Genomic DNA, 20,403 nt, shown 5'->3' with positions numbered 1-20,403 from the left:
CAAAGGGATGAGAGAGGGTTTGGGTCCACACACAGAAAGACATCCTACCTTAAAAAAAAAATCAATGTTACCATGTTATTCCCAAGGGTTTGAGCCAGAGTAGTGTTGGTGTCAGGGTGAAGAAAGCCAAGTGGCAACTGTGCAGTTATAAAACATCTGTTGTGCAGAGAAGCTGCTATTGGTTGTCACGTGATAATCAAAAAGACCCTTGGTGACAGTGCAGCAACATTTTCTAAACACTTTTCTGGTGGGAAATAGCTCGGCAGAGACCAACACTCTCCCTAGCATAAGCACGCAGAGACAAGGAGCTCTCCCAAACCCCTTCGGGCATCATCACCCAAAGGGAAAGGTTGTTTCTGGGTGAGGTGGGGGAGCAGGAATAATGACCCACGTCAGAGAGCACCTCATCCAACAGTCTTGAATGAATGGTAAATGACTTACGTTTAAGACCAGGGAGAAAGACTTCCAACAGTTACTGCTTGAACCTGACCTCCCCAGGAGGCTGAGGCAGTCACTGTGTGTGTTCCCTTCAGAAACAAAAAAGAAAAGAGCCCCCAAGTTCTGAGCTCGAAAGAGCTTCTCCATTAAATGGTCCCATTCAAAAGAGCTTCCCCATTCCGTTCCCACTAAGGGATCTGTCCCTTTGGGGCATCCACCCACCCAAATGAAATCTAGTAATTCTGGGAAGCGTTTTGAGGATCATTAATAGGTCCACAGCACAAAACTAAAAAAGCTGGAAGCTGAGAGACTTCCCGAGTTGTCTCCTGTGAAGATGCCTCCTTTTCCAGCCAACCCTGTTATGCTTCAGCCTTTGGCGCAGAACAAGGAGCGCCAGCACTTTCTGAAGGAGCCGTGCTGCTGCAGAAAACCACCGAAGTGGCTCTGGACTGGAACGGCTCTTGTCTCAGTGGGAAATGGATGCTTCTGAAGGTGTAAAAGCAGGGACACCACAGACCAACAAACTGACTGGAAGGCAGACCATTTACCCCAAAAAGCATGTTCTAGTCTGGATTTTTATCAGTGGCTTTTTAAGGAAATGTGAAATTGGTTCAAAAGGCTCTGGTGCAGCCTCAGAACTCTCGCCTCGGTGCCAGAGCTTGTGGTGTAGCTGTATTAGTGCATTTAAAGTGATGCTGCTCTGCAGGCTATCAACGCCTACTTTGTGAAGGTCTGTTCTTGAAGAAGGACCAGAGTCTAGAAGAACCCGAACAAGCAGAGGACTCATTCTGGCCCAGTTCAATACTGCATGGGCACAACATAAGGCAAAGGGGTTTCCTGGGAGTAAGAAGGAGCCAGAAGTTGATTCAAGGAAATTGGCCAATGCAGGAAAACAGAAGCAACAGGAGGTCTCAGCTTGTGCTAACCTGTTGAAGAAGTAACTGGCAGGATGCCAGAATTTTCAAGGCACATTTTACTTTTTTTTTCCATGAGGTTTTCTTACCTGGTGCCTTTGTGGACATGGCTGGTCAGGTGCCAGAAAGGCTAGAAGCCTGGATTTATGCTTTCCTTTTCCTAGTGTCATTTGAATCCCCCTTAAAAGGTGGCAGGGTTGAACTGAATGAGAACAAGTAAGACAGAATCCAAAGTCACCGTCTCTCAGAAGTCATGTCTGTAGGATGAGCTGTTGGCTAGAGAAAAAGAAGTGCAACGGGCAGACAGATCCTCAAGGTGGATCGTGTGAAAGAAAACAGTCTGAGTATCTGGCCCTACAGAGGAAAGGAAGGCATCACAGACGCCCTCCAAACGAGGCAGCAATGCTTAGTGCTCACTGTCCTACACTGCACAGCCCCGGAAAAAAGGAAAAGCATTCGTAACCCCTGTCATGGGGGTAAACGATCCCTTTGCAGAGTTACAACCTGAAGATGTTTCTGTCCGTTTCTTTTTGCCCTCATTTGAATACTAGGAAATTGGTGGGTATCGCAGGGGTAGTGGTGGATGAAAAGCTGGACATAAGCTAGCAATGTACACTCGTGGCCCAGAAAGCCAGATGTACCCCGGGCTGCATCAAAAGCAGCGTGGTCAGCAGGTCGAGGGAGGTGATTCTGCCCCTCTGCTCTCGCGAGGCCCCACCTGGAGCACTGCATCCAGCTCTGGAGCCCTCAGCACAGGAAAGACATGGACCTGTTGGAGCAGGTCCAGAGGGGGGCCACAAAGATGATCAGAGGGATCAAACACCTCTCCTGTGAGGGAAGGCTGAGAGAGCTTGGGTTGTTCAGCCTGCAGAAGGCTCAAGGGAGACCTGATTGTGGCCTTCCAGTACTTAAAGGGGGTTTATAGGAAAGATGGGGACAGACAGACTTTTTAGCAGGGCCTGTAGGGTATAGGACAAGGCGTAATGGTTTTAAACTAAAAGGGGGCAGATTTAGACTAGATATAAGTAAGAAATTTTTTACAATCAGGGTGGTGAAACACTGGCACAGGTTGCCCAGAGAAGCTGTGGATGCCCCATCCCTGGAAACATCCAAGGTCAGGCTCGATGGGGCTCTGAGCAACCTGATCTAGCTGAAGATGGCCCTGCTCATTGCAGGGTGGATTGGACTAGATGACCTTTAAAGGTCCCTTCCAACCCATTCTATGATTCTACGAAATTGCACTCCATGAAGAAACGTGTCCCTGTGATAAAAAAGATGCAACTTGTTTGACGTAAGTCAGCTATACTTGTTTGCTTTGAAAAAAAGAAGTCTATGAAACCAGTTGTGGAGGTGACAGCTATAGCCCAAAATCTGTCAAACCTGGGAGTGCCAAGTGGCAGACCCCAGGCCAGCATCAGTACAGAAATCACACAGCGAAGCCCTTAATTTCCAAAACTAGAAAGATCTTTGGAAAGAAGAAAGATAAAAAGAGAATTAAGGAGAAAGCAGTGATGCAGATGAAACTGGCTCAGTCAAGTGATAGACACTGAGAACACCATGCTGCTGGCAGTAATTGCACAGAAGTGACAAGGCAGGCTTGGAGTGCATGTTACAAGACACCACCAGCTTACGCAGAATTCCCTACGTGATAGTGCTTCTGTATAAGAACCAACAGATAATCACCTCAAGAATTTTACCAGTTTTGGTAAGAAATGAAAATTGAAGTGGTGGGCATTTACAGGACCAAATTACTACAGCTCAGGAAACCTTTAGCAAATCACTGCTGAAAAGCACTTACTCTCTCGGTCACTACTGCAACTCCGTTTCAAAATGCAAGAACCGTTTCTCCAGTGCAGGACCTTGCACAACAACAAGCAGGTACAGGAACTGTTCCTCAGAACAAAAAATAAGAAGGGAATGTGTAGGTGGAAAGAGCATCTAATGCGGGCAGGGACCATCCAGTTGCTGTATGCCACTGGGGTATACAGTAATGGCAGGAAAATCCCAAAGGGACTGAGATCTGCAGCAACCTCAGAGGAAAAGGTCTGAACGTGAATTGACAAGAGTTGTAGCAGTAACATTTTCTAGCATAATTTTTTCTACAGTTTCAGAATTTTAGTTGCACTACACTTTCTGTGGAAAAAACCCTATGGTAGTAACATTCATGTAAATAATTTCTGGTAATTTTTACATGTAGATAACAACTGATCTGTCCTACAGTTTTAAATCAAAGCTCTGGCAGACACCTGTGGTAGAAAATAGTATTTCTCCCTTTTAAGCAAGGTGGTTTACTATTTAATTCAATGGATAAACACGGCACAACTACTAAGTGCATGCCATTAGAAACTACTTAAACCCTTTAGTAAGTATGAGAAGGAGAAAAGTAAGTAGTGAACAAGACTGAAAAAGGGAAGTGGATCTTCTCTGATGCACAAGTAAAACAATTACAGAAGGATAACTTTAGGAAATCTAGTTTGTATGACCTGTAATAGATTACTTTGTTGCCTTTTTGTTGACATTTACAAGACAAGATCCAAAAAGTTATTTTAGTGAATGCAAAAAGATATTATGACAACTCATGAAGACTAACCCTGGTTTAGCACAAGTATTTAATGCACAAAGACAGAGAAATATTTCAGGTATGAATGAGAAGAAAAATAATAGTCCACAACTCAGCAGTGGAAAGGAAAATGGACACTGTGGAATAAACGATCTTACTTCTTTTCTTTAGCTCCATGTAAGCTAGATTTGATTATGTAACACAGACATCTAATGATTTATTTTTCCCTATTATTTTATCTGATTGCCTTATAGGTTCTACTATTTCTTAGTGCGCTTTTGCCAGTAGAAAGAACCGAAAATTTTTATTTTAGTATGGATCAATCCATCAATGAGTTTTTAAGTTGATTTATAACCATTTCATTCTGAACAACATGATAAAAAAATCTGCATATATTTCATGTCTCTTTTTACGCTGCAAAAATGAAATAAGCCTCATTATGTACCAGCCCCCTAGAACAGATTACATTTTCCTCATATAGCATCACATTAAGACAGAGAATACCTTTGCTGTGACATTCTCCTTTCTTTGTCTAAACAGAAATGTAGTGAACCCATTTCTAAAAATATGCTAATTATAAAGCCTCAAATTAACTGAACTGGCCTTACATTTGTGTGAAAAGTAAACTTGTATTTTCATACAACGGATCTGTATTTTCAGTGAATATTCTCCCTAAGTAGATAACATAAAAGTAAACGTTTCCTGTTTTCTGAGTTGGGAAGGGTGTTAAAAGGGTTATTAACTTTTTGCTGACAGAATAACTTTAACATATTTTCAAAAAATAACAAAAGATTTTTTCTGTAATATACTAAGATATAACAAATACATTAAAAAAGCCTAAACAAAATAGTACGTTCATCTCCATTATGTGCAAGTTTGTGTTCCAGCTATATCTCACATGTTAAAAAATTAAACCCTACCTCCCTTTCCCCTTCCAAAACCAGTCAAACACAGAATTAAACGCAGCCTCTTTCCTGAAAGCCAAGAGATGGAGGTTCTCGAATCTGTTCATCTGTTTCCAGTTCAGCTGTTGTTGCTCCTTAATCTTTTCCTCTAGTTTCTACTAGCACATTGACTAATGTCTGAATATTTAGTTCTAGAAAGGGGAGATAAAAACGTTTAAAGTTACTTCTATTTCATGTTATTTCACACAATACAGCAGAGAGAATGTTAAAATGATACTATTAACTATCTACCTAATTAACTAATTCTGGTACCATAAGCATAGTTTCACATTTGTCCAAAGCTCAACAAGAGCTATACAGTAGCATATGCTCACCTTCCTTTAAATTCCTCTTACAATCTATTTCCAAAGGAGAATCTTTTATTTTGAAGATGTCACATACAAACCAACTCTTTGATAACATTTCTCTTTTGTTATTCCAATATGTTTGATCTATTTGGAGTATTTTATCTATTATAATGCCATCCAAATTTGGTTCTGCATGGATTCCAATATTTTTTTCTTTATGCAAATACATTCCCTTCCCATAGTTGCCACCCCAACAGTATGAACTCTGACTATGCTAGTCATCAAGATGAGCTAAGACAAACCTTTCAACTGAGGAAATTTTTGTGCTATCAAGATTTCCTCCCACTCACAGCTCTATTTAGCTGTCAAGAGGCAAAGTCTCCTCAGAGAGGCTTGTTCAACTGATACAGATGTTGAGCAAAATGAACTCAACTCCTCTGAATGGAGCATACTATCTCTGCAACACACCATCTCCTGCTTATATTAAAGCAACTATGTTGATGTAACTCATTTTACATGAGAACTAATCACCATCTTACTTTGAAGTGCTGGATAACATGGAGCCAACTGTTTGAGCATCCTGGTCATTGTAGGTATATCATTTCCTTGTAGTGTATTCAAAATGTTGGGAGTAAGACCAACAGCATCTTCATCAAACATCTTATCTGAGCTTCTGAATTGCTGGTAATCTCTGTATGAACCACTGCCAGAAAATGAGTACCGATGCGAACTCCAATCAGTCTTGTAGCCTGACTTCTGATGCTCGAATCCTTGACACCTAGTCTCCTGGTTCCATCTACTCTCCTGGTTCCACCTAGACTCCTGGTTCCACCTAGAGTCCTCGTTCCACCTAGAGTCCTTGTTCCACCTAGAGTCCTCGTTCCACCTGGTGCCACCTCTTCCCGAAATAGCAGAATTTGCAGAAGATGTACAAGTACTCGCAGACTCATCATTCTCGTAAGAGGAATAGCTTTGCAAAGAATAGTTTGTGGAATATCTTCCAAATGAAGGATATGAGGCAGAAGAATTGGGATAAGGTAATCCTTCATCACTTACACTCCTTGCTTTTGTACATGCTTGTCGGTTCCTCCATTTTGTACTTTTCTTGCCATATGAGATTCTGTTATCAGGGATCTTACTTCCTCGCACATCACTGGACATATATTCTGCTGGGTACTCACTCACTGGACTGGCCTCATAGGAAGAGGGCCCACCAGCTGAATTGCTGCCAGAAGCAGATCGGCTGAACTGTCTCAGCCATTCACTGATACCACTGGCAGGACTTCCAGTCTGACAAGCAAAAGAGTCCCTGAGTGCAGACATCATTGCAAAGTCATTAGATCTCAGATGATAGGAAGACGGTCCATCATCTGTTTGGTAACTGTATGAGTTAGCAGGAGCAAAAGAAGCATCTGCAGAACACTCTTCATAATGAGACAAAATACCTTGATTCCAGTTAGAATTTCCTGAATAAATAAATAAATGAATACAGGGCACTACAAGTTAGCAAAATATTAAAATATCAACTGAAAACACAACTATTTAGAGGTTTTATCAAGTGTTCTTTTCCTGTTCTTTTCCCATTTCCTGCGTTTATGTCCTACCTGAGTCCAGCACCATTTTACCCAAAAATCCTGATGTTAAATAGGTTAGGAGAGGTTACCACTTGGATTTCCAATCACCTTTACTGCTGTAATACCATTTAGAGAGAAAGAAGTGTTCTTAGACAGTGAAGGTTGAAGTCATTAACACATCAGAAAAGGATATTCTGAACTGACAGACAGCAGAGAAAGACATGCAGTACTCTAGCAAAGAAGCACTATGGCTGGCTTTCGTAATTTTTGGTAATTTTTTGCAATCTGTTCAGTGTTTAGAGAAGACTTAAACTAGCAGAGCAAAATATCTAAATTACCTTTGGATTTTCCATATGGCTTATAGTGTTTTGGGATGCTTTTCTTTCCTGGAAATTCATCTTGAGATATTGACATCAGTGGCCTCAGACTGTTAGTATAATTAACCTGGGTAAAGCAAAAGGTCAGAATGTCTGTTTTTAAACTCAGACCTTGAGCATTTAAAAAAAAATAGCAAGCTGTCCATGTAAAGTTAGCAGAGTACAACTCTAGGTGACAGCAAACTCTGTATGAATGACGTGTTGTTCTGTTGTTCACAATTACCACATTAAACCACAATTTTCAAAACTATTGTTTGGAAGAGGTATGTGTCTTAGAGTAGGATGAGGTGTCTGGGGAAGACAACATCACCTGTTTCAAATTTCTTCACTTTATTGCCCCATATCCCTCAACATCACCTGGCTACAAAATAAAACTGGAACATATGCAAATCCTGTCTCTAGCTGGGGAATGCAGAATGGAAGGCTCAGCTACTGCCTGAGATCAATCTATGGCAATGATTTTTAACTAGCTCACAAGAACTGTATTATATTCAAATACATGAAGTTTTTTAAAGTGTATCTCTTAAAAAACTGGTGGTTGTGACATTTGCACAAAGACAGTTACTATAGCTCAGCTGACATGGAATATATTACTAATGCCTAAAAAAAAAAAAAGTATGAAATATCAAATCTGAAAAACCAGACTGAAGAACACACGCTGAATTTTGTGAACCACTAGCTGCCAGAGGTGATGAGTCATTTTTGTGCAGATTCTGGTCCTTCTTCAGACCCTTTTTTCTACAGGTATACAATTTTTATGCAAAGAAGCTATGGAGGTGGAGGTGTGTAAGGACCAACAGAAAGACAGGAACATCTTGCCTACCTTAGTTTTAACAGATTAAAGCTCTCAACTAGGAGCAGAGCTACAAGTCACCAGGAAAGACAGACTTATCCACATGCCCACAAAAGGATGAAGTGACACATTTGGGCAGCATATAAAGCCTGATTAACCTTAGAGGAAAAGCTATGAAGCAAGGGATGAACTGCAAAGGAAAGATGACAACCAGACAGACATCATGAAGCAAAATGGTGCCCAAACCAGGGGGAGAATGTATGCAAAAGAAAACCAAAACAGATAGAAGATGATGGAAAACTGACAGAAATGTGCCATGTAATTAATGTATTTGGTACTTAGAAATTGTAAAAAAAAAAAAAAATATATTTATTTATTTATTTATTTAAGTGGGGGTTTCTGACCTATGCCTGAACTGTTACACTTCATCAGAGTGTTAACACAATGAGCTCCACCACTACTTTTCTCCCAATGGTAAAACAGCTCTGGTCAAGGTTAAGTTACTTACTGCTGCTTTCTTTTCACAAAAGGCCTTCAAAGCTTCTGTGAGTTCCTGCGTAATATGAACAACAAGTGTTGCTTCTGAGTCTGAGGTGATGTGAAAAGTCTCCTGTTGAAAACCATTGTTAGAATTCATCATTAGGAAGGCAAAGGGTCATATAATGAACAGATCAAAGTTATACTTTGATTTAGCTATAACCAAGCTTATACTATTAGCTGATACATAAGACATATATAATATACATATATCACACACATATGTATGAAAAAATAAAATTGTGAACATAATTATGGCCTGATAAAGGGTAAATATAAACCTCAATGCCGGTGCCACTCCCCTACTGTCAATCATGAACATTTTCTTGAGGGTGAAGAAGGGCACAAGTCTTAAATTTATGTTGTCTGTGTAGAAAATTGAATTAAAAGTAAGCTTCAGCACCATCGGATGCCTTTGATTCAAAAAGATGAGTCTCCATGATAATTTTCCTATGTGTAACTTTGGGAATAAGAGATACCAAAAGATACTGATACAATTCTATAAAGCACAGATCAATTTTGGCTATCTGTCTTTTTAATGTCTAAAGAGACTGATTAGGAAGTATATAAAGTGATTACAGTAAATTAAAAGAACATGGGCAGTCTGACGTAAGGAATAACTGATTCCTGTATATAAAGATCAATTAACTGTCTACCAAGTACTTCTGGTAGTTTACTGATTATCCCCAGACTTGCTTTCTCTCTCCCTCTTCCTAAAGTCACAAGTAACCACAGCTTAAAAGAAATGAAGCACACATCTCAAAACATTCTACTTGTGATTTCAGTGTATAAGCACAATTCGGACTCAAATGAAATTTTGTAATTACCTTAGGTGCAGAACATGACTTTCTTTCAGTAACATAGTGAATATAAACGGTCAGGTATTTTCACAGCATAAACCCAAAAGGCAAAGTGAGGCTTACTATGCCACTGCTAACAGCAACTGAACTGATAAAGATTTCCCCACTCCACACCAGCCGTTTTGCTCTAGTGTCACCCGGTTTTGCTCGGCTGTCCGGTTCTGTGGCAGCAGGACTAGCCACAGCATCACAGGCAGCAAGACTGGACTGGCTCCTCTCATTCAGCATTATCAACCGGCCCATTAGATACAGTCAGACAACAGCACCTGAGCAACATCCTAACACTGCTCATCAGAGTGGTTCCTCTGCAAAGGGAAGAACGATCCAGAGAACAGGTAGAGAGCTCACATTTAAGCCAGCAAGTTGTTCTCAGCTAACATTCTGCTACAGCTGCACTAGCTTTTCAAAGAGCAGAGTCCATTAAAATAGAACTTGGAAATTAAAGTTGTGGTCAAATGAGTTTGATCAGTAATCAAAGGCTGCTTCACAATATTCATTGCATCATACCGGTGAAATTGCATCCCTCTTACCACAATTATCTTACATACATACCAAGAACTCTAGAGCTTTCTGTTTCCGAACTGGATCATTCTGTGTGATTGTAGAATGGGGAAGAAAAATTAAAAGACTGAATATTACGGTATTTGTCACATCACCTTGTACAAAACAAGACCTTTTAATCTTTTATCCAACAAAAGTGAACACAAAGAAAAGATAGCAATTTTTGGTCGCAACCATAAACAGGTAACATTAGAGCCTCAATAGCAATTAGGTAGCAGCTACTACAAAAGCAACTGCATTACTTCCAGTATCAGGAGGAACACATTTCACGTCTACACTACATACCTACAAGAGCTATCCTCACTCAGGCCCAACCTCATGTTTAAAAAAAGTCAAGTGCCCAGCTGCATCTAGCATAGCACCTGAACAGCTTGAGGCCTAAAAGAGCAAGACATCACCACAGAATACATCAGATTACAAAACAACATCCGCCACTAAGATAAAAAGGAGGCCGCTCTCAGTGTTTGTGCCCAGTGCTATTCAGGACAGACACTGAGAGATCAGTTTGAGTTTCACCTCTGAGTTAGCAAACAGGATTACAAAACTTTAGATTTATCTGAAGTTTCAAACCAAACCTTCAGTATAGAATACCTCAGATCTGAAGAGGGGCAAAACAGAGAAGTGGAGACTACAGCACAGGTTGGGAGACCTGGCCTGCAGACACTGGATCTGAGACTCTTCAGTGTCTTTGAACAGGAATTATGAGAGCTAAGGTGGATGTACAGTATCCATTTCCCCTCTGCTGTGATGAACACAAAACTCTGGTCATTAGGTCAATTATTTTGCTTCTGCAATATTAATAAAATAGCAAATGAAGCCAAAAGAGCAGAAGTTTTTTTCAGCAAAATTAAAAGAAAGCATAAGAAAACTGCTACAGCATAAGACACTTGCAGAATTACTACCTCTACATACCTCATGCTTATAATCATCTTCCCACCTTAGAAAGAAAATGACAATATTAAAATACATTCTAAAGATTACTAAAAAGTGAGGTTTACTCATAGCAACTAGACTAAAATAATTTCAATTTCCAAATCTCTATCGCTTACCAATACAGGATATCTTTTTCTATGGTATATTTAAAATACCATTATTTCTTAAAGGTTCTCAAAGAGATCAGTAGTACTGATGATCTCCTTTACAGATCAGCTAAAGAAGATGACCAAAGTAATGGGGGTTTTATCCTCCTGTATGAACAGCGGTGCCTTTTATACAATTTACTCAGCCAATGGCATCCTAAATTAAAGTGGTAACAGCTTAAAATTTGAATTGCAATTTCTCCATGTATATCAGACTGCTATCTAACTGCGTAACCAGTATAGTATTTCCTCAGCCATAGCTACTATTTCCTTACAGACCAAAAGGAACAATTTAGACAAAGTACAGTGGAAAGAAAATATTTTCCCTATACATTATGATGTTTGTTACAGAAAAGTATATCTATTTATTAAGTAAAGAGATCTCAAAAAAAAAATCTCTTCTGATTCCCCTGTGGGGTTAGTACTCTCACCTTGCTTTCTTCTTTGATGAGGCTAGAAAAGTAAAAAGAATTATTAGCAACTTCATAGGGTTTCCACCGTATTGCTGCAACAGAAGCATCACACAAACAGAACAGTTACAGGCCCTGAAGTGGCTGCAGCTTCTTTAAAGGGCAGGATTTAGCAGCCCAAACCTAGGCACATGCCATTTTAGCAACCACCAGGCATCCTTGATGAAAGGTCTATGGGAAGCTTGTGCCCTAACCAATTCGCAGGGTACCCTACAGCATCCATGTTCAGGCAGGTGAATCCCACACAAGCAAGAAGTCAGTACGGATTGAGCTAAGGTGGGCATGCCTCCTGTGTGCAAAAAGTGAAAAGGTTTGTTTGGGTTTTTTTCTGTGAACATACCAGTGAACCTCAAAAGCTGCACATGTAATAGTTCAGTCTCCAAAAAGAAGTTATGGGGATTAGAACATCATCTCGCTTGCCAGTATAACGCATAAGCATGAGCAGGGAGGGAAAGCTCAAGTACCACAAGGCAGCTGAAGACAGTAGCTATGCTTCAAAGAATCGGCTGCTGCATGGTACATAACTTACTATCTCTTGACTTAAGCATTTACCAGCACAGGTGTTCCACACTAAGCAACAGGACAAGTAATAATACTCAGGACAAATGACATCTTTGCCCCTACAATATGGGGCCAAAAGACTTGTGTTACTGTTTTAACCACCCAGCGCTGAACACATGCTGATGAGTTGCAACAAGATGATGCACTGTAAGTCCCAAAGTTTTCCAAATGTCAAGAAAGAAAAGGACTGCTACCATTTCACAGAAGATATCCAACCATGAAAGATAAGAACCATGAAAATGTAGGATAGGAGGGACCTCTGCAGGCAGAATCACAGAATCATAAAAAAGTTTATGTTGGAAGGGACCTCTGGAGGTCATCTAGGGCAGCCTGGGAGGTAAAAGTACCACAGAGGTGGTAAGTACCAGAAACCAAACAATTTAATATAAGATGAGGACATTGGTAATTAGAATAATTTTCCTTGAATTACCCAATTTGTGCCATCTTTCCAGTAAGCCTCCAAAATCCTCCCTGTTTGAAAAGAAGATAGGTGGAGACAAGGAGTGCTACTCAGCGGCTGAAAACTTCACCCTACTCAAGCTAGTGACTGAAGTTCTGCTCACTTTGACAAAGTTCACCAAAATTTCTCATAGACACAGGACACAATATTCCAGAAGCAACTTAATGAGTCTTTAACAGAAAGAAACAAGCATTTCCCTAATCTGCTGTCTACACGTCCACTAAAGTAGTTCAGTACGGTGTTAGCCTTCATGACATCAAGCGCATTCAGCATGTTCATACTGTTGTATATCAAAGCCTGCAGGCTCGTATTATCGGCTCCCTAGCCCAACAGCATCCAGCCTGTGTCCAGCCGGGTGCTGCTCCATCCCAGGTGTAAGATTTCACATGTAGCTTTGCTGCACTTCACGTTTCTGACAGCCCATTTCATCAGCTTGTGGAGATCCCTCTAAATGGCAGTCTTGCTCTACCACATACCAGGCGTTCCCTCAATTTGACAGAAATGTCAGATTTGACAGTGGTGTATTCTATCCCATTTTCCAAGTCATGAATGAACATGATAAACAGTGCTGTCCCCAGCAGAAACCACTGAGGAATGCCACTAGTGGCTGACCAACACACTTAAAATCACCGACAACTATTCTTTGAGCCTAACAGTTCAGCCAGCGTTCATCCACCCTATAGACCAGGGGTCCTCAAACTACGGCCCACGGGCCGGATACGGCCCCCCAGGGTCCTCAATGCGGCCCCCGGTATTTACAGACCCCCCCCGCTGGGGGTTGGGGGGGGGAAACCAAGCAGCCGCAGATGGCTGCCTGCCACTGCATCCGCGTGCCGGCCCCCTGGTTAAACAGATTGAGGACCCCTGATCTAGACCTAGCCAAACTGAGGAGATGAGGTTTAAGTATAACATAGGAGACTGTGCTGAAAGATTTGCTAAAGCTAAAATGACATCTGTCCTTCTTCCCCTGTTCACAGAGCCAGCTTATGTCACTGCAAAATGCAATCAGGCTGGTCAAACCCAATTTGTCCTTGGTAAATCCACTGGCTAGTCCCAGTCACCTTTCTTGACCTTCACATGCCAGTAAATGATGTCCACAAGGACTAGCTCCAGAATTTTTTATAAGTCTGGGACAGGCTGTAGCCATTACTTTCAAAGATAAACACATTTGGGGTTTTTTTCAGGTATCCAAGGAACTACTCTGGTCACCATGACCTTTCAAAGACTTCTGAAGGAGAAGACAGCTCCCTCAATACCAGAAGCATCCCTTTTTGTCTTATGGCCTTGCACGTGCTCAATTTGATCTTCCTTAAACTAACCCTTCTCTCCAGTGGGTAATGCCATTCTCTCCTAAGCTTTATAACTACACACAAATATCTGAGACCAGACCGCCTCAGTAAAAACTAAGGCAAAGAAAGCTAGAAGCGTCTCAGCCTCTTCCAGGTCCTTCATCACCAGGCTATTTGCTCAGCAGTGGGCCCACACCTTCTTTTGCTGCTGTCATACCTGCAGAAGCCTTCCTGTTATCCTTCATAGTCCTTTCACCTTCAGACAAGCTTTGCCTTCTTAATTTCACCCCAAATATATCTGCAGTTCTTATGCATCTGCAGTTGTTATACACCTCTTCTTGGCATCTTGCCTCTCCTGTTCTCTGTGCACCTTTTTAGCACCTAAGATCAGCCAGGAGCTCCCCGCTCAAACAGAGTAGCCACTTGCTATGCTTGCCCGTTATTTCTGGACAGCAAAATGGATCGTTTCTGCTCTTTGAGGTTTTCCTTGAAGACTGATTAACTCTTTTGGGCTTCTTTTCCTTTCAAAGCAACCTCTCAAGGGATCCTGACTACTAGTTTTCTGAAGAAGCTGAGGTCTGTTCTCCTGAAGCCCAAAGTCATTGGTCTGATATGTAACTTCCTCATTCCCCAAAGGATTTTAATCTGTATCATCTCATGATGACTCCAATTGAGGCTCCCGTTGACCATCACATTCCTGACTCTTCTTCTTCTTTGTAAAACACCTCCTCTTGTTGACTCATCCGGCACCTGCATGAAGAACTAGCCTTGACTCACTTTTGGATTATTTGCAACTTGCCATGCTGCTTTTCCAGCAAAAGTCAGTACCCCCAAGATAACTGGGACCTGCAGGTGGGAGATTTCTTCCCATTATATAAAGACAGCCTTGCTACAGACTGCCTGTCTGAGAGGGGCAAACATCTACCATGATGTCATTCTTTTTAGCCTTCCCCCTAGTCCTGACCCATAAGATCTCAACAACCACCAGCCACGGCTCTATATAGAAAAGGTACTCCTGCATCCAGCACAACTTCTACTGTCATCTTCTGTTGTCTTTCATAAGGAGCCTATATCCACCCAATAAGGCGTTCCAGTCATACAAGCTGTTGCATTACATCAATGCAATTCTGATGAAATCAGAATTCTGTGGCCACACAGTAACTTCCAGTTCCACCATCAAGTTCAACCTCCCACTTGAAGCAGGACTACTATCAACATAAGATTCTAGTTTTGTATAGCCAGAAAACCTCTTGAAAACCTCCAAGGATGAAGTGTTCGTTACCTGTTCCAGTGTTGTAGTTTTCCCTCTAGGAAAGTGTTTCCCTCTAGGAAAGAAGTTCCCCCCCTCCCCTAAGTTCAGCCTCTCAAGTTGCCATCTGTAGCTGCCACCTCTTGTTACACTGCTGCAATTACCCAAATTTTGGCTTTGTCATCTTTGTAGCAGCCTACAGATGCTTGAAGGGCAGTTATAAGAACACCCCTTACCCTCCTCTTTCCCATTCTAAACAAGCCTTACTCCCTCTAACCCTCATGCTGGGTACAGGCGCTTGACCCCTGAGAATCTTCATAATCCTCTGCTGGATCCTCTCCAATTTCTCCATCTTCCCCTTGATATCTGAGACTGTCTCCCAGTTCTGCAGAAGTCAGTAAGCATTGCTGTCAATTTACTCTGAACTGAGCTAAATTACTGGGTCACTTTCCCTCTCCTTCACAAGAGAGACTAAAAGAGCTCAGAAAGGGTCTCTGCCACCTTGTTTTGCAGACCAACATTAAAAGGCACAGCCCACAGAAGCCACTAATAATCAATCCAAAAAAAAAAAAAATGCACTGCTATGGTGGGCACCTACAGCACCATTCATACTGACAAACTGTTGATCTATGCAACTTTCACCCATTTCAATCAAACCTACCTTCCCTCTTACACTAGTACTAGAATCAAAAGGTAGCAAGTAGGTATTTCTTCAGGTTGGCACCGTTAAGCATCAACAGCACATCTACAGTAATGAAGAACATAAACATATTGTATAGGGGAAGATGGTGTTTTTCTGTTTGAGGGTTTGTTTTCCATTGCTTGTTCCAATGGACTTGCTAAAAAACTGTAAGTTCCACTGTCACCAGTGATTCAGCATGTACAGCTTTTCATGACTGAAATGAGGTGAAGGCTTTACCAACTTATTCAGAGAAACCCACCAAATACCATTTTTCCATACTTTTTCACTTTCCTTGATTAGCAAATTACTGTAGTTATCTTAAATACTTAAGAACCAAGTAGTCAAATAAATGTCTAAGAAACACTGCAAGTTTGGCAGTTCCCTTCTTCCCTCATTTCAAAACCACAAAAACTGGGAAAATCTCTGAAAACATTTTGTGCTATTACAACTTGAACATTTTATATCAGTCAAACCCTTTGAGTTCAACTACTAATTCAAATCGGGCCAAATGGCAATTTTGTAACATATCTATTATAGTCAAGTAATTCATAAACTTACGTGAGGTACTCAGCCTTATGTAACCTTCAATCTAGGAACAGAAATAGATTCACATTAGATTTTCCAATTAAAATTTCATAACAACAGTTAGAAATGGAACCAGTACTTTTATTTATCCCATCATAGTGTAGTCCATAATTTTATAGATACATCTTCTTGTAAATATAAATGAAATTTGGGAGAAAATCTGTTTACATTTGAGAAAATTTAAGTTGCAAAAATCAAAAATCATTGAAGTAAAGCAGTAAAATTTCTGAATGACTGAATTCAGATTGGACATCTTATCTAAAAAAAATTAACATCTTGAAAATAAACAACTTTGGTTTTCCAGATGAATTTCAATACTACTGTTCTTCTCCCCAGACTTTTTAGGGCAACTTTAAGTGAAGCCTTAGTTCAATTTAATACTACACTTCCTAGAAACACACAGAAATTTCACAAGCTTTGTTAGGAGTACTTTTAAAATTTACTAGGTCAAACATAAATGCACAGATAAAAGACACATTACTGGATACTTCAGATTTACTTCCAATTACCTTATACATTTTTAATCCTTCCGCCTTCTCTAGCTCTCCTGCTATCCGTCTGAGAAATGAGACTTTGCATTCTTTTACATCTGTTGTCTTTCTCTTCATTTTATCTGGAAATTCTTTAGACTGTTGACAAACACAGCTTGAATTGGTCAATATTAAAATTCATCACAATATTAAAAAAACTGACATATTTCACCTTTTGGACAAGCTTCCAAAAGACCAGTAAACATAATTTTGAACATTGTTAGCTCGTTTTTTCTCTGTAACACAACTAATTAAATTTTAATGTCAAAGTTGCTTAAGTGGTCTTCAAACCAAAAACTGGATATTATGCAAAGCTTGCTACCAAAAGGTATTATGCTCTGTACCATATCCAACACCACTATGGGCATGCTGAGGAGTAAGAAAGACCACAGTGTTCTAGGAACCTGATCCTGGAAGCAATCAAAACACTTAGGAACAGACTTGAGCAGATACAGACACACATCTCTGGACTGCACTTCCTCAACAGCTCACAGCTTCATAGCTGTTCATGTTGATGTGACCCCCAGAGTCAACCATAAAAGTATTAGCGATTTGCCACATAGGGGTTTAAACTTCAAACTTCATGTAAGTATTTATAGAAATAAAAAAAAAAAGGGGGAGGGGGGTATATCATAGAGAAATTGTGATCAAAACGCATCAAAATTACTCACAATGTATGCTCTTCTGTGTTTATATCCACTAAGATGTTCTATCATAGGTGCCATCTCTGTATTAAACCCACACAGCTTGCACTCATAATGTGGCTCTTTTCTTCCTTCAAATCTGATTTCAACCACATGTTCTAAACCTGTAAAAGCAAGAATTACAAATATCTGTGGTTTAGTACAGACTACTATAAAAAAATGTGTTCTCTTTAATGTTGCTCATGAAAAGCCAGAATGAATAAATAAAAGTATTCCATTTTCAGAATTTCAATGCATCTTCATGATCACTTCGGCAGTTCTTTGGACTTATTATCCACATCAGTTAAATTTATCTCTTTACAATGCTTTATTCTGAAAGGAGAAATGGTGTCTCTGGCAGATCTGCAAGCCCACCAAAATAAAACATTTCCAAGAAACGGACATTTGGACATTTCCAAGAAACTAAGAAAGAGCGTTCCATTCAATACAAAGTCATGTAAGAGAATTCATAGGGAAGTGCATATAAGTAAGAGAATGAGAATAGGAAATGCCTTGCAAATAAACTGCATGTGAACTATTTGGTCAAACATACTTTGGATAGTGCCTGAGTAGCACAAAGCACACGTAAGAAAGACAATAATCCCTTCACAAAATCGATTCCTTCATAATCTAAAACTCTTCTATAAACTTTTAAGAATTATTGGAGGGAAAATGGGATTTTTCTTCCTTTTTTCTTAGAAATGACTGAAAGGCTACGCCTTAGAAGTATTGAGAAATCTCTTAAGTTCGAGACTTACACCTTGCATGAGAAGTTTTACTCTGAAGAGCTTAAATGTAACAACTTTAGAAGCAGCTTAAAACAAATAGGAAAAACCAGCAGCTGTTCCCCATTATCATAATTTCCAATACTGTGTTATTTGTGATGATGGGTTGACCCCAGCTAGCAGCCAAACACCACATAGCTGCTTGCTCGCTCACATACACACCCCTCAGCAGGAAGAGCAAAAATGGGAAAACTCATGGGCTTATAAACAGTTTAACAGATGATGGAAAGAGAGAAAAAAAAACCCAAACATGCAAAACCCAGTCCCTCACCTCCCCACAAGCAGACCTATACCCAGTCAGTCTCTGAACAGCTACCTTGGAAGCTTACTCCCTCCCCACCACCATCACCTTTTTTATTTCTTTACCCCAGTTGCGATAGCCGAGCATTGACATTATGCAGTACAGAATGCCCTTTTGGCCAGTCTGAGCCAACTGTCCCGGCTGCATCCTCCCCAAGTCTCTTGCCCACCCCAAGCCTACTCAAGAGGTGAGGGGTGATGACCCAGAGGGAAGAAAAAAGAGTCTTGAGGCTGTGCAGTGCTTAGCAGCAGCCAAAAAACCAGGGTGTTACCAACACTGTTTTAGTCACAAATCCAAAATACACAGGCTGCTATGAAGAAATCCAACTCCATCTCAGACCCACTAGAGTATTGTACTTCTAAATCTTAGTTCTGAAAATAAACTATAACCAGATGAACTGAGTATACACAAAAGTAACACTTTGCTAGTCACCTTTTTCTATTAAAAATGCTTATAATAATAAACTGCTATGCTTTTTAATATTAATACTGTATGTAGAGTGACAGCAAGATAATTCACTAAGAGAAATTCTCTGCTCTCCATAATAGGAAACATGCTACTTAGCTCTTCATCAGGGAACAGATTTCTCCAGGTCACCAGCACATACTTGGAACACTAAGGCTGCCAACAAACATCCCTGCTCATCCTCTCCTAAGGGTTGCCTACTCCAGTTCAGAAAGACGAAAACCTTAAAATCATCTCACTACTTTTAGCATTCCCAAAGATAGTGAGGAAATGTATCTCACTGAACCGAAATGCCTGCACATCCCACCAAATGGAAAACCAAAAAGAATCCCCAAATGACAAGTCAGCAGCGGTGTGAAGTCTAGTTGGAGGCCAGTAGGTAGTGGTGTACCCCACGCATCAACACTGGGTCTAGTCATGTTCAACATCTCCATTAATGATCAGATGATGGAGCACAGCATACTCTCAGCAAGTCTGCTGATGACACTAAACAGGGCAAGATGGCTGACACACCAACCGCTTGCGCTGCCATCCAGAGGGACCCCAACAAGCTGGTGGGCTGGGCTGACAGGAACTTCAGGCAGTTCAGCCTGAGGAAGTGCAAATTCCTGTCCCTGGGGAGAAACACGCCCAGGTACCAGTACATGATGGGGGCTGACCAGCTGGAAAGCAGATTGGCAGGAAAGGACCTGAGGGGACACCAAGCTGAAGATGAGCCAGAAATGTGCCCTTGTGGCCAAAAAGGCTAATGGGATCGTGGGCTGCACAAGGAGGAGTGTTACCAGCAGGCTGAAGGAGATGATCCACCCTCTGCACTCAGCACCAGCAGGGCCATGCCTGTAGCGCTGTGTCGACTTCTGGGCTTTCCAGCACAAGAGACACGGACATATGAAGGGCCATGAAGATTATGAAGGTACTAGGGCATCTCTCCTATGTGGAAAGGCTGAGAGAGCTGGGACTCTTTAGCCTAGAGAAGGCTCAGAGGAGATCTCATCAGCATGTATAAATAACCAAAGGGAAGGTGTAAAGAAGAGGGAGCCAGGCTCTTTTCAGTGGCGCCCAGCGACAGGACAAGAGGCAATGACCACAACCTGAAATACAGGAGATGCTGTCTGAACATCACGAAACACCTTTGTGAGGATGACTGAGCACTGGCACAGGTTCCCCTGAGAAGTTGTGGTGTCTCCCACCTTGGAGATACTCAAAAGCCATCTGGACATGGTCCTGGGCAACCTGCCCTGGATGACTCTGCTTAAGCAGAGACTTAAGACCAGATGACCTCCAGAGATCCCTTCCAACCTCAAACATTCTGTGAAAAGCTTCTTTACTAAGATTGCTCCTTCAGGAATGAACTGTGTTAACAATTAAGGTGTATAAAAGAAGTGGCCTTTACAGAAC

General features: G+C 41.0%; 1 protein-coding gene across 3 annotated transcripts in view; it reads right to left on the bottom strand.

Annotated features, from left to right (window-relative positions):
- Positions 1-3,942: 3,942 nt before the first annotated feature.
- LOC308060189 (uncharacterized protein) overlaps positions 3,943-20,403 on the bottom strand; it is a 33,852-nt gene continuing 17,391 nt past the window's right edge. For all 3 annotated transcript variants that reach the window (XM_080378599.1, XM_080378598.1, XM_080378600.1), the window contains 10 exons: positions 17,443-17,579; positions 16,751-16,870; positions 16,215-16,245; positions 11,377-11,398; positions 10,779-10,803; positions 9,858-9,896; positions 8,417-8,518; positions 7,077-7,182; positions 5,704-6,630; positions 3,943-5,008 (listed from right to left, as the gene is read on the bottom strand). In XM_080378599.1, the coding sequence (XP_080234725.1) occupies positions 4,953-5,008; positions 5,704-6,630; positions 7,077-7,182; positions 8,417-8,518; positions 9,858-9,896; positions 10,779-10,803; positions 11,377-11,398; positions 16,215-16,245; positions 16,751-16,870; positions 17,443-17,579 (1,565 nt within the window). In that variant the 3' untranslated portion in view covers positions 3,943-4,952. The remainder of the gene's footprint in view (positions 5,009-5,703; positions 6,631-7,076; positions 7,183-8,416; positions 8,519-9,857; positions 9,897-10,778; positions 10,804-11,376; positions 11,399-16,214; positions 16,246-16,750; positions 16,871-17,442; positions 17,580-20,403) is intronic.

This window comes from Falco punctatus, assembly GCF_963210335.1.
Source record: "Falco punctatus genome assembly, chromosome: 3".
NCBI lineage: Eukaryota > Metazoa > Chordata > Aves > Falconiformes > Falconidae > Falco > Falco punctatus.
The sequence above is the reverse complement of the archived record's forward strand: the minus strand, read 5'-3'. Positions and strand labels throughout refer to the sequence as shown.